This window comes from Quercus lobata, chromosome 2 (assembly GCF_001633185.2).
Source record: "Quercus lobata isolate SW786 chromosome 2, ValleyOak3.0 Primary Assembly, whole genome shotgun sequence".
NCBI classification, from domain to species: Eukaryota; Viridiplantae; Streptophyta; class Magnoliopsida; order Fagales; family Fagaceae; genus Quercus; species Quercus lobata.
In genome coordinates this window covers 61,424,997-61,440,214 of record NC_044905.1, presented here as the reverse complement: position 1 = coordinate 61,440,214, position 15,218 = coordinate 61,424,997, and the positions used below count along the sequence as shown (strand labels likewise).

At 32.9% G+C, this 15,218-nt stretch overlaps 1 protein-coding gene across 3 annotated transcripts; it reads left to right on the top strand.

The window, feature by feature from the left end:
• Positions 1–7,896: 7,896 nt before the first annotated feature.
• LOC115976062 (protein PLASTID MOVEMENT IMPAIRED 1-RELATED 1-like) lies at positions 7,897–12,596 on the top strand. Of its 3 annotated transcripts, none has more exons than XM_031097156.1 (4): positions 7,897–7,986; positions 8,104–8,206; positions 8,622–10,909; positions 10,995–12,596. In XM_031097156.1, the coding sequence occupies exons 3-4, from the start codon at positions 8,622–8,624 to the stop codon at positions 12,151–12,153; spliced, it is 3,447 nt and encodes a 1,148-aa protein (XP_030953016.1). In that variant the 5' UTR covers positions 7,897–7,986; positions 8,104–8,206; the 3' UTR covers positions 12,154–12,596. The 3 variants fall into 3 exon arrangements, with proteins under 3 accessions (XP_030953016.1, XP_030953014.1, XP_030953015.1); XM_031097154.1 differs by having other exon boundaries at positions 7,897–7,990; XM_031097155.1 differs by lacking the exons at positions 7,897–7,986; positions 8,104–8,206 and having other exon boundaries at positions 8,422–10,909.
• Positions 12,597–15,218: the final 2,622 nt, after the last annotated feature.

Sequence of the window (15,218 nt, the reverse complement as noted above, 5' to 3'; positions counted from 1 at the left end):
CTTCTATCAATATTAATGTCGGCAATTAGGTAAAGTTCTATAGTAAGTAGCAGTTTAGCTCTAGATTTTTGCTCCTGTGTTACTGTGTATACGTGGCTACAGCCTTTTTTTTTTTTTCTTTTTTTTTTTTGCGAATAAAAATACTTATTACTAGCTATGCTTAGAAGATTCTTAAGAATAAATGAAATATAACCCTATTTTATTCCCATGAATTTTATTAGATCCTTTATCAAATCAAACATAAAAAAAAGTTACATTTTTGTGCATTAAGATTGCCAGTTATCATATTTTGAGAAATTTAGACCCTATTTGATAGAGTTGTTAAACAATTCATTTTTAGTTTTTAAATAACATTACGCACATTTTCACGTACTTTTTCACCCACACGTATTTCAAAAAACTACAAACAACATTACTCAAACTTTTCTATCAAACGGCCCGCAACATAGTTTTCTAAATTAAAGTTTAAACGCACTCTTAAATGAATTAGAAGCCCAAAAGGTTGGAACTATGCATGAGAATTTGATTTCTTTTTCTTTAAGTGCAATGCAAGTAATCATGCATCCCATCCTATCCTATGTCACTCAAGAGTGTGTGCAATCTCGAGGGTTTGATTTAAAAATAAATATATAAATAAATAAATAGTGGAGGGGTTGAAGTGGAAGAGATTTTTTTTTTTAATAATAGATACTAGATAGTAAAGGTGGAGAAGGTGAGAGATTAACATTGGATTATCACATACTTTATATAATAGTAATAATAAAATTTTTTTTTTTTGAGAAAATATTATAATAATAATTAAAAGAGGGATAAAACATAAAAGTTCCCTTAGTAGTAGTTGTTGTTGTTTTTTTTTTTTTTTTTTTTGGTGGAGAGAAAAAAGTTCTCTTAGGGTCTATTTGGATACCCTTATTACTAAAAACTAAAAATACTGTAGCAAAATAATTTTTAAATGTGTAAATATTACTATGAAACCCAATTTTGAAAAAAAATTTACTGAAATCCGTACTTATGGATCTCGTAAATAATACACAGGACCCACACAAAAAACGCAGCAACCAGCATAAACGCAAATGCATTGCTATCCGAACTATCACTTAGATAAGAAAAGTATTTTATTCTGATTTGAGATGCTCCATCAAGGAATATTCCATTCAACATTGTCAACAAAGGGCGACGGGTTTATTAGAGATATGGGTTTGAAAATAATGGACCCGGACCAGGTCCACCATGAAGAAATATTTGAGAAGACAAAATGGTAAAATAATTAAAAGTTAAAATTTTTTACTTAATGATTGAGATTAAAAATAAGTTTTTAACTTTCACCATCAAAATGCTATACATGCTCAATACGAAAACAATGGGGCAAAATAACATTATTGAATGAGATGTATCATTCATTCTCTCCGTTTTACTTTTGAGAACTCACTTTTATAATAATGGAAAATTTGTCACTACTCTCACCACGCTCTAAGGTCTGAGCCTCTGAACAACAACAGTTTGGTGGCGCTTCTAAAAATTGAGAGTGGGCCATTGTTGAGGCTGTAACAAGTAGCAACAATAATTAAAATCCAAACATTACAAATCAAAATACATGTTTAAGTATTTGAATTTTCACATCATGCTTGGCATAGCATTGTCTGCTAATTCTTGTAAGTATTTCATTTGAAATTTGCCTAAAGGAAGAGAGAAAAAAACTATATTATAAAGAGTAGTGTTTAATCCTATTTTAAGTAGCATTGGCATTGTTCATCAAAAAAAAAAAAGTAGCATTGGCATCGGGATCGTAGAAACCCCCAAATGGTAAATTTATAGCATCAAAACCTTAAAAGTATGCATTATCCGAAACTTTAATTGTAAAATAATTTACAATTGTACTACAATACCATCTTTTAAATAAGATGGTATTGTAACAAGATGGTATTTTTTTAAAATAATATTTTATTGGATTTTGGGTCTTATTTGGGTATTGGATTATATTATTTTATTGTGTGGATATATTATTTTAATGTGTTGTATGGTAAAATAAAAGTTGGGATGTTAGATGTATTGTAAAATGGTATGATATGATAGATAAAGTAACTTTTAAACTGATAAAATGAGATATTTTTTAAATACCAAATGCTAATGTTCTTAGTATGAGTAATTTTTGAAAACAAAATTAATTGGAAGCATAGTTTAGCATATGGAATGAGTGCCACAGCCACCGTACGAATTTTGCATTATCAGGAACATGTTCTGATATTATGCATTGTATTGTCAATTGTGTATTTGCAGGCTCTGTTCAAAAAGCATGGTCTTACAAATTGGACCAGACTAGCCGGTCCAACTGGTTGAACTGGGAATTGGAGGGTAGTTAGGACTGAAAAATGCCAAAAATCAGTTAAAAATTGGAAAAATTCGAGAATAGGAGGCAAATCTGGTTTTGCCCCTGACCCCATTTTTAAAACCATGTCAAAAAGGCGTGGGAAAAAAAAATTTTTGTTTCAAACTTTTAGAGAGGGTCTAAATCGATAAAAACTAAGTTATAAAACTCAATTTTCATCATTCAAAACTAAAAGAATGTGGGGCCAACTAAATCATAGTTTGTTTGGATAAATAATGTGAGGCCCACTAAATTATAGTTTGTTTGGATAAATTCTTGAGTTAAGTTCTTAGAGTATTGACATCGAAAATGTGAAAAATGCTATTTTATAAGTCAAAACACTAAAATGGTCTCTACATCAAAAATGTTATATTTTAAAAAATATAACTCTTAGTTACAGTAAACTGCCATCTCCGATAGTTTACTGTAGCTAAACCTTTAAAAAAAAAATTGTGGCACAAGTCTCCTTTCCTCTTTTTTCTCTTTTTAGTTTTTTATAGTGTTTATTGCATACGATATATTGTTTTATTGTATTGTTTATATTATTTTAATGTGTTGTATGTTAAAATAGAACCTTTAGGGTCCGTTTGGATGAAGGAGTGGAAAAGTGGGAGGATGAAAAATTGTGGGAGGATGGAAAAGTGAGATGATGGAAAATATTTAGTTTTCCCTCTTGTGTGTTTGGTTGGAGGGGTGGAAAAGTGGGAGGGTGGAAAACTCTTTTGTTTGGTTGGAGAGAAAAATGGAAGGATGAAAAATGTAATTTATATAAATTGACTATTATACCCTTATTACATAATATGTAAGAAATAGATTTATTTGTACTTATTACATAATATTAAATTTATCACATCATATATATAAATTTATATTATTATTTTTATTATTATAATGTAAAAATTAGATCAGGTCATGTTGAAAAAAAAAAAAAAAACATTCACATCACATTAAAAAAAAAAAAAAGAATGTTCAGGTCACGTGGAAAAAAAAAAAAGGAACATTTCAGATCCCGTGAAAAAAAAAAAAAAAAAAAAAAAAAAAAAACAAAGAGAACGTTCAGGTCATTGGAAGGGCATTACTGTAAAACTGCTTCAGTGCAGTTTTTCCCCCTTTGTTTTCCTCCCGATTTGGGAGGAAAAAATTTGTGGGCCCAGGGAGAAAATTTTCTCCCTGATTTTCCACTCCTCCTATTTTCTTCTCATTCCCAAACAGAGGAAAACTCAGTTTTCCACTCCATTTTCCTTCTTACATTTTCCATCCCTCCTAAAATCTACCCATCCAAACACAGTGTTAATATTGGAAAAAGTATTTTGTATCAAATGGTACTGCTAACATGGTATCATTTGATACTAAATACATTCTCTTAATATTGGATGTATTATAAAGTAAGTTGTTAAAATAGATAAAGTGGTTTTTTGAGTTGCTAAATTTACTTATTTATTTTTTATGTTCTGATATGAATGCTCTTATTACTATAAACTCAAAATTTTGAGTTTGAGTAATGAAAATTGAAAACAAATTTTTGGTATTTTCGAATTATGAAATATGAGTTATGGCAAAGTTGTAAAAGAACCAAACTTGTGGGATTCATTCTCCTAACTTGTCTTATTCACGTGATTCTCGTGAAACAGAGGGGAACTTCACAGAAACATTTGTGTGTGTGCAAGTGTATGTATTACGATTTGTTTCTCACACACATACATCATCATGATAGTGAAACAATTTCATTGAAAATTTAGGGCCCATTTGGTATAGCAACTCAAACACAAATTTTTAGTTTTTAAACAATATTACACGTATTTTCACACACTTTTTCATCTACATGTATTTACACACATGTTTTCAAACAACAAAACACATATTTTTAAGTGCAGGTACCAAACACCGCCTTAGTGTTGAATTGCTGATGCTGGTGCTAATGCCTCAAGCCGGATGAATAGCAATCGTATCATTACTTGTATAATGAATAAAAAAACCACATTTTAGTCCATTAATTTTAAAATTTATCCGCATCAATTTATGTAATGTTGTGTAAAAATAAGTAATTATTACAATAACCATATAAATTTATATGGGCACTATTTATTTTACATTTAGCTTTTTATTATTTCTTTACATATCTTAAGGATGAATGAAGAGAGTTAATAATTATTGTTATGTGTAAAGAAAGATAAATAATTATATATTTTAATATTTTAATGAAATATAACATAAAATACTTAATTTGACGTAGAGTGTTTTGAAAAGTTAACATAAAATACAAAAAGTAGGTTTTTATGCTAAAAGATACGAAAATTTTTGTACTAGCTGTGCAAATTCTCATGTGTAAAATTAAGCCATTTTTCTATTTTGCATTTTCTTATGCAAATTGTCTAAGGTGAAGACTTAAAATGGACCTTTGATAATTCAATAGTATAAGTTGCAACGGGAGAATAGGCCTTTGTGTATTACTGTAATTAAATATCATTTAAATAATATTTAGTTATTAACAATTGATTTAATTAATGTTCTATACTATGATTTTTTATTTGAAATCTATTTATTCTTACTTTTAATTACAACTAATTCACTTGAGTGGTGGTAGAGATAATACAAAATTTACTACATAGACCTTACAAATTGACTTGTCCCCAGTTAGTAAAATTGACCAAACAATTTTTTTTATTATGTTGTTTAGGTGGTGCAAGTCATATTCTTGCCACATCAATTTGTTGATCTGTTTTTAGGGGGGATGATAAAACTATTACAAATTTTACTACTAAAAGTTTACAAATTGATGAGGAAAAGAATGTGATTGGTAGCACTTCAACAATTAAAATAAGTATTTGAATTACTTCTCATGATTGCTAACACAATAATTTATAAGACCTATTAAATAAAATTTATAGTATTTTTGGCGTTAATCAAAATTTTGCACTTTCTTAATAGTGGATTTTTTTTTTTTTTTTTTAAAAGAAGTTAAAAATCACTTAAAAAAAAATCCCCTTTCTTTGATAGGGTCCTAAGGCATGTTTTAAGTGGCCTAGGCCTAGAGCTGGCCTTTTGACCACCTCAAAATTATATTAATTATGATCTTAAGCTAACTTAAATGATCACTTCCATCTAAAAGATGTAGGAAATTCACAAAAAAAAAAAAAAAAAAAAGATGATGAAATAAGAGCATTTGCATCAAGCAATGCAAAATAGAAAATGTACCACTTTTACGCATTTAATCTCCAAAATCATCTACATTAGTCTAAAAATGTGTAAATTTACAAAATTATTACAGTAATTGTATAAATTTGCACCGACACTATTTACTTTGCATATAATTTTTTATTATTTCTTTACGTATTTCAAGATAGAAGAAAAATAGTGGATAACGGTTATTTTGTGTGAAGAAAGAAAAACAATTTAAAAAAAATTAATATTTTAATGTAATATAGTATAAAATATATAATATGATATGTGATGTTTTGAAAAATGAGTATATAAAATAGAAAAAGTAAGTTTTATGATTAAAAAAAATGAATTTTTTTTTATGAACTAATGTGAATGATATAATTATATAAATAATTCGGTCATATAACATGTTTAAAGGTGTGTCAATTATGTAATAAAATGAAAGGAGTTGGCCAAACCGTGTGACATGCTAGTAAAGTATTTGCAGAGACCATACGGGGACAGCGAAGCCTGTGATTCTAAGTAACAACTAACAATCTTCTTGAACAAAAGACAAAAGAATTATTTAGCTTTAATCACAATTGGTGCCACATATTTGGTCATATTATTCTTTGTGCCTTAAAGTTTCTTCATATTTTATTCACACCCAAACGTTAATTAGATAGTTGAATGATTTTAATTACAATGGATAAAAATAGGTGAGACAACAAGAATTTAGATTAGATTTTTCAGCCTTCATTAATCACTTTTTCCCTTCTAGAACGTTCTTGGGTGTTCGGTGGTACCATGGAAAACATAAAATTACCAAAAAATGTTTCTCGTGGTCAATAGACAATAAAAAAACATAATCAGAAGATCATAAATATATTTTTTGAAATGTTACATATGACAAATCACCACGAATAAACTCTACACCACACAAAAAATTCTCCCGATATTTTAAAGCTCCTTTTTTGCACTAATCTCACCCCATAAACTAACTATTGATTGGCGTTGACTTGAACGTATACTTTTAGTCATTTTCCCACATAAATTTTTGTGTAGATTCTGAATATTGGTTTTTTCCCTCTCTCTTTTTGGAGTATATTTGTGTGAACTAAGTTTTTTTTAATCATATAATTATTTATTAATTAGAATTACAATAGATATTTATGATTTTTCATGGGAATCAAAAAACAAAAATGATTTATGGCACACGGCTGTAACCATACACTAAAAAATGAGTTTTTTTTTTTTTTTTTTAATTTTATTTTATAAAATAAGTCATTCTTCATAAAACACTAGTATTAGGTAAAACAAATAAAGTCTTTGTTCTAACTTATACTTAGTTTTATCTTTAAAAAAAAAAAAAAACTTATACTTAGTTTATTGTTGGAGAACAATAAATAAAAATAATTACTTGTATAAAAAAAAAGTTTAATTTTTTTTCACACATCCAACTCTATGTTGTGATGTCAAGATAAAACTTTGGGATTTTGTAAACCAACAACCAAAAAACTTGTTAGTACTCCTCCATGAACGGATGGCAACAGGATAGAGTGGATTGGGATCATAAATGTCCTGACGCTTGTTCCCTTTTGGGGAGTAAAAAAAAACCAAAAACCAGCTTGTGGCAATGGCAAATTAGATCAATGCAAGGTATGGGTGAAGACATTTTTTGCTATCCCTAATTAGGTAGCCTAACCATTAATGAGATAAAGATGAGAAAAAAAAGGGAGGGATGATGATGTGAGTGATGAAAGAGAAAAAAATGACTGTGTTTAGGAGAAGATAAATAGATATGTATAAAAATATTAAATTATAAATAGTATATGTATAAAAAAAATTAAATTAATTAATATAATACATAAAAAAAACTATTAAATTATGGCTAAAATGTAAATTGCACTATCTAAATTTCAAATTTATTCAATTCAGACATTTCATCAAATTTCATTGAAAAATTATCATTAAAGATAATTTTTTTTAATATTTAATTGCATACTTAATGGAATATTTTAAACATAATTGGATGAAAAACCTGAATTGAATAAGTTTGAAACTTAGAAGATTTGATTGAACGAAAGTAAAATTAGAGATTGCAATTTACATTTTAGCCTTAAATTATTATTTTATATATATACACACACATGATACAAGCTTTGCAAAATCCATTCTTGCCTTGTTCTCTCTTTGGTATGGGAAAAACTCATGTGAAGTAGCTAGGTGAGAAATTTGTTTTTTTTTTGCCATCCAACATGGGTGTATTTGGAAAGAAATTGCAAAAGTAGAGCAACAAACATAAAGGGTAAAAAAGTATAATGTAGGGAACAAAAATATATACCCAAATACAAGGCACCTAACATTAAAAATATTCTCTTATACTTTTTATGGTTTTGAAGTGGCAGCGGCAATTCCCAGACAAAGACAAAGACAAAGACAAATTGGTGGGAGAGGGAGACAAACGCGCCTCAGACACCGTATGTAAGTGTAACCTTAAAATTTCGCTTTTCCCACTTATTATACGTTATTTCGTAAAAGTTTGAAAATTTTCAATTCCCATGTATTGCTAAAAGCCCAAAGTTTTGAATTTTCAGAAGGAGAAGCAACCTATCACCTATGACTTCGATCGGGTAGTTTTTTAGGGTTTTTAAAGATTCTGATTCATCGGAGATTTTGTTTCCAGCTAGCTCCATTTAGGTAATTCATTTTACTAGTTTGTTTCTGTGTTTATTTATTTATTTTTCAATACAATTAATGTTGTTGCATTTAGACATGGAAAATCATACAGTAATTTTCCTTTTCAATTGTAAAAGAGAACTTCCCGATAAATTTTGAGTGGTTTAGATTTGCTTATATATTTACTTTTTTTTGAATTTTTTTGTTGAGTTTAGAGTAGTGGGTTTTGGTTTGAACTGTGTGTATGTGACTATGTGTGTGTTTTAAGTGCAATTAATATTGTTGCATATACATAGAAAATGTTACAGTAATTTGCTTTCTCAAATCCAACAAAGACTTACCCATTAGATTTTGAGTGGCGTAGATTTAGATTTATTGTTCGTTTTATTTATTTATTGATGAGCTTAGTGATGGGTTTTTTTGGGTGTGGAAAAAGATGATGTTGTCGAAAGTTGAAGCTGGGAAGAAGACTGGTGAGGATTCAAGTAATAGGAAGTTGTTAAATGAGATTGAAGCTATAAGCAAAGCCCTATACCTAGACAAAAACCCAGCTAGGAGTTCAATTCCTAAGGTCAATACTCGGTCCAAATCGACTGGAAAAGCCCACTTATCCGATCCCAATTCGAAGCTTAAACATGGTGAAGATGACTCGTTGCGCAAGGAGAAGGAGAAGAAGTCGTCCATTTGGAATTGGAGGCCTTTGAAGGCCTTTTCCCATATCCGAAACCGTAGGTTTAACTGTTGTTTTTCTCTCCTAGTCCATTCAGTTGAAGGGTTGCCCTCAGATTTCAATGGTAGTAGTCTTTGTGTGCATTGGAAGAGGCGAGATGGGATCTTGGTGACTCGTCCAGCAAAGGTTTTGCAAGGCATGGTGGAGTTTGAAGAGAAATTGAATCTTACATGCTCAGTTTATGGTAGTCGGAGTGGACCACACCATTCGGCAAAGTATGAGGCGAAACATTTTTTGCTCTATGCTTCTGTGTATGGTGCGCCGGAACTTGATTTGGGTAAGCATCGGATTGATCTCACAAGGTTGCTGCCTCTGACTTTGGAGGAATTAGAGGAGGAAAAGAGCCCAGGAAAGTGGTCGACGAGTTTTAAATTATCGGGAAAAGCTAAAGGTGCATTGATGAATGTTAGTTTTGGATATTTAGTGATTGGTGATAAACCTGCTGCTCCTGGAAGCCCTGAGGTGTTGAATACAAGGCAGAATAGTCGGAGTATTGTTAAAGCAGAGATGAAATTTGGTCAAGGTGATGGCTGGAGCAGAATTCAGCGTGTCGGAAGTCTTCCTAGCATAACAAACCAGCCGTCTGGTGTTGCATCACAGTCTGTGGAGAACGTAAAAGATCTTCATGAGGTTTTGCCTATATCAAGGTCAGAACTTGCCAGTTCAGTAGATATTCTGTATCAGAAATTGGATGAAGATAAGATGGATTATCCAGTTGACAAGCCTGAACTTAATGCCTTTACTGAACATCTTGACCCCATCAAACCATATTCCGATCCTATATCTGAATCTGGTAAAGAAAATGTTGAAACTGAGTGTGAAGATAATGAGTTTTCTGTAATTGAACAGGGCATAGAATTGCCATCAAAGGAGCCTGTGAATTCAGAGGAATCAATTATAGAGGTTGCTGATGCTGCTCCAGTAGAAAGTCCCAACATTGAAATTGACACTGGCGTACAGGTAGCTTTTGAGGATGGCACTAAGTTTGAAACCAAGGATGACGAAATGGGTCGATGTGATAATGAGCTTGTTTTGCATGACTGCACTTCTGAAGACGATGTCACATGCACCAAAGGAGCACTCATGAAAGAATTAGAGTCAGCTTTAAATACTGTGTCAGAATTGGAGACAGCGGCATCAGAATCTCCAGAGGACCATGAGAACTATTTGGACTTTGAATCGGATTATAAAACAACTAGTAAGGGGAAGTCAATTAGCTTGGATGATGATACTGAATCCATTGCGAGCGAGTTCTTAAACATGCTGGGAATAGAACATAGTCCGTTTGGCTTGAGTTCTGAGAGTGAGCCTGAATCCCCAAGAGAGCGACTGTTAAGACAATTTGAGAAGGAGGCCCTTGCTGGGGGATGTTCTTTATTTGATTTTAATGAAGGCAGTGGTGACCAAGTAGAATGTGGCTACAATGATCCAAGTGACTCTGGGTGGGGGAACTTGTCCGTGGATTCTGAACTCTCATCAGTGATTCAGGCTGCCGAGGAAGAGCATCAGATAGCAACTCAGGCAGAAAGGAGCAAAACAAGGGCTAAAATGTTGGAAGACCTGGAGACAGAAGCCTTAATGCGTGAGTGGGGCTTGAATGAGAATGCCTTTCAACATTCTCCACCAAAAAGCTCTGGTGGTTTTGGGAGTCCAATTGATATACCTCCTGAAGATCCATCCGAATTGCCTCCTCTTGGAGAAGGGTTAGGCCCTTTTCTTCAAACAAAAAATGGAGGATTTGTCCGCTCTATGAATCCTACCCTTTTCAAGAATGCTAAAAATAATGGGAGCTTGATCATGCAGGTTTCAAGTCCAGTTGTGGTACCTGCAGAAATGGGTTCTGGGATAATGGAAATATTGCAGTGTTTGGCTTCAGCGGGAATTGAAAAGCTTTCTATGCAGGCAAATAAGTTGATGCCTTTGGAAAATATCACTGGAAAGACAATGCAGCAAGTAGCATGGGAAGCTGCACCCACTTTGGAGGGACTTGAGAGGTTTGTTACAAGCTTAATCTTTCTTTCTGTTTTATGGCTTTAGGTAAATGTTATCTTGATTGTATATTATCTCTTCCTGGCACAGCCTATCTTTGTTGCAGCATGAATCAGTCATTGATCAAGACATGTTTGATGGGCAAAAGATAATTAAAGGGAGGTCAGCCAGACCGAGGTCTAATAACTTGGGTTCTGGCTCTGTAGGCAATGAAATGGGCTCAGAATATGTCTCCCTTGAGGATCTTGCTCCTTTAGCTATGGATAAGATTGAAGCACTTTCAATGGAAGGGTTGAGAATACAATCAGGGATGTCAGATGAGGATGCACCTGCAAACATTAGTGCACAGTCTATTGGGGAAATTTCAGCTCTCGAGGGTAAGGAGATTAACATCAGTGGGTCCCTAGGTTTGGAGGGAGCTGCTGGATTGCAATTGTTGGACATAGAAGACGGTGGCGATGATGTTGATGGGTTAATGGGCCTCTCGTTATCTCTTGATGAATGGATGAGGCTGGATTCTGGTGATATTGATGATGAAGATTGTATCAGTGAACGTACTTCTAAAATTCTTGCAGCCCATCATGCTAACTCTTTGGAAATGATCCGTGGAGGTTCAAAGGGTGAGAGAAGACGGGGCAAAGGCTCTAGCAGAAAGTGTGGTTTACTGGGGAACAACTTCACAGTAGCACTTATGGTGCAACTTCGTGATCCTCTACGGAATTATGAGCCTGTTGGTGCACCAATGCTTTCTCTTATTCAAGTAGAGAGGGTATTCGTCCCACCAAAGCCCAAAATATACAGCACAGTTTCACACGTAAGGAACAGTAATGAGGAGGAGGATGAGTCCGAGTCAGCAGTAAAGGAGACAAAGGAGGAAACTAAAGAAGATAAACCTTCTGAAGAGGAAGGCATTCCTCAGTTTAGAATCACTGAAGTCCATGTTGCAGGTTTGAAAACTGAGCCTGGAAAAAAGAAGCTTTGGGGTACCTCAACCCAGCAGCAATCTGGTTCCCGCTGGTTGTTAGCTAATGGAATGGGAAAGAGCAACAAACATCCATTTATGAAGTCAAAGGCTGTTTCTAAGTCTGCTGCCCCGTCAACAACAAAAGTGCAACCCGGTGATACCTTGTGGAGCATCTCATCTCGTGTTCATGGTACTGGAGCTAAATGGAAGGAATTGGCAGCATTAAATCCACATATACGGAACCCTAATGTTATTTTACCAAATGAAACTATCAGGCTGCGCTAAGTGGTGCATGCAATTTGATCTGGCTTGTGATGGGTTTCACCCTTCAACAAAAAATGGTTGATCTCATTGTTTTTGCTAGTCGAGATTGGTAAATATTTGTTAATCACGGGCAAGATTAATTAGTTCATCTTGCGATGAGATTGCTATGGAATCCATACCTTAAATGGCTTGAGACAGAACAAGGTTGGTGAGTTCTGCTTGTGGGGTGTTCTCTTGTATCTACTGCAAATATGGTCAACGGATATTTATACATGCAATACGGGATGAAAGATGATTGGTTTTGTCATATCTTCATATTTTTTCTTCTGTAAATCTGTTATCTATGTAATTATGCATGCTTGAATTGTTATTTATGTACTATTGAAGGCATAGTTTCAGCCCACCCACATTAGCCAGTATTTGCATGCAAAAATAATGTTACAGTTGTGGTCTTCGTAGCAGCACTCAGTGGATTGTTTAGTGTGCTGAAGAATGGAGAGAATTTGTCACAGTAACTTTAATGAAGGTTCTTTCCCTGTCTTTTATATTTTAACAAAGCGCGCTCATGTCCTTGGTCTTTTGTTAAAGAAATACTATGATTTACTAAAGTTGCATTTCTTTTTTTCTCAATAAAGGGGGGAAAAAAGGGAAAAAAGCCAAGGCACTGGAAGGAAGCAAACGCTGGAATGGGAGTGAGCAGCATTTTCTTCTTAAATTATCTTTCACGGTTGGCAAAGATGGCCATTTGTGTATGAGAAATTGTTGTTGCACACCATGAAGTGCACACACTGTACACAAAACACTTGGAAATTGTATGTTCAAAACATGATTTTGGTTATAAATTTGAAATTGTGTTTTGAACTCACGATCTTAGCTAACGTGGTGCACATACGCGTTACACAGTGGTGTGCCATTAATAGCGCTGTGTATACGGTGATTTGAACCATAACTGCATTGCTTTGATGGTCAAACGACTCTGCCAACCATTCAATCTTGGGAACCTGGTTTCCTAATTCAGGCTAGTATGTTTCTTTATTAAGAGGAGTGAGTGGCTACAACCTAGCAGCAGGTGGAATGGAACCCAATCAGCTTGGCTGGAGACAATTTCTAAATAGTCATCTTAAGCACATCATATTGTAAATCAGCGGAGATAGACATCAATACCAGCATTTTTCCAACGTTAACAACTTCCTTAGTCCTGACAATAACTGAAGGGATTGTCAATGACTTTTACTCAGTTGCATTTGTTGCTATAGCCTAAGGATGGCAATTTTGCTCTATCCCGTTTTAACCCAACCCGCCCCACCCCCACGTGGGTTTTTTCCGCCCCGCAAAGGTGGTAGGGCGGGAATGGGGCAATATTCTGTCCCCACACCCCAGGATGGGGTAGGGATGGGTTTAGTATTTTTATTCCCACCCTGTTTAGCCTCGTCCTCGGCCTGCCTCGTCCCCACCCTGTACTAATAAGGACTATAATTGTAAATTTAGTAAACCCTAAATCACTAATATTTAAAGTGGAACACAAGACGTGGGATAAAATATTTTTATTCTAATACCTACTGCCGTTCTTTGACCCTTCTCCCTTCTTTGTACGTGTTTTTTAAGTTTCAAATATTGCCATAAGCCAATTAGCCATACTCCACGCCAACATTGCTTTTTAGGTTCATCTCACTCACTATCTTACCTTTTGTTTTAGTCAGGGCCGGCCCAAGGCCCCACAACCAAAAAAAAAAAAAAAAAAATTCTCTACTAAAAAAAGGCCCTATCTCTTTATGTAAAAGGCCTAAAATTTTATAAAAATATAATTTTTATTAAATAATTGGTACTTTTTTTAAGAGTGATAATAAAAATACTACAAATTTTACTATAAGTTTAATTGACATGTCACCAATCATATAAAAAAGTAATTCAAATACAAATAAATTAAATTGTTGAAATTCATTAATTACAGTCATTATCACATTATATTGTGAACATTTTAAAGTATCTTTAGTATTTTTCTTTTTCATTTCTAACAAGGCTTCCAAAATAGGAGATCAATAGAAATTTAAACCAATTGAAATCCTAAAATGTTTCAAAAAAAAAAAAATGCTGCAAACGTGATAGATCATCAATGATGACTAATCTCCTCTAGTAGTTTGAGACCTTATTTTTTGTAAACTAAACTCCTACAAAGCCACACACTAAATAATATTTATCTATCTCTTTCTCTTAAAAAGAATAAATAAAATTAAAATTTAGATTACAACTGTATTTAACTATGCATAGTCATATATCAAAGTTAAAATAAGTTACTTTTTAAAAAAAAATAATATTTTTTTTTAGTTCTTTTTATTTAAATTTATGGTTCAACTTTGATATTCAATCCTCTATATGAAATTAACCTTAATTAGTTAGTGTTATTCATCAATTTAGTTTTAATTAGTATTATATAATTTTATTTAATTTATGTTTACATATAAAAACCAAAAAGGTCCCATATAAAATTTTCGCCCTAGATCCCAAATTTTGTTGGGTTGGCCCAGGATTTAGTGTTTCTTAAATTAGTTTTTTTCAATTTAAATTTTGGTTTCTTTTTTCCTATCTAAAATTGGAATTTTTGTTTATAGCTATTGAAGAAGCACACTTGGAAGGAAAAAAGGTACATGTCTCTTGGTGCTTCCAGTAGGTTTGTTTCTTTTCATATTCCAAATGTTTCAATTTTTTTTTTGCACATTGTTTCATGTTTTTCAATCAAATGACTATAATATATTTGTCTCTTGAAAGTTTTTGATATATTCTGCCCCACACTAGGATTTCATTATGTATATTGGGTTATATTTGTATTTTTATATCCAATTTTTATTTATTTATTTACTTACTATGTGATAGAGTCACAGTTTAAAAATTATTTGATTGATAATCTTAAAGACTTTATCTTTGTTAATGTGGTTAAATACTTATATTTATATCTTTCTATCCACATTATTTTTCCTTGAAACGTGTAAAAGCATCACACATGGTTTAATTTACTTGGGGTGAGGTGGGTCCCCACAGGGCCCCAAGGGGCAGGAATGGGGCAAGGTAGTTTGTTCCGCGCCTCAGGG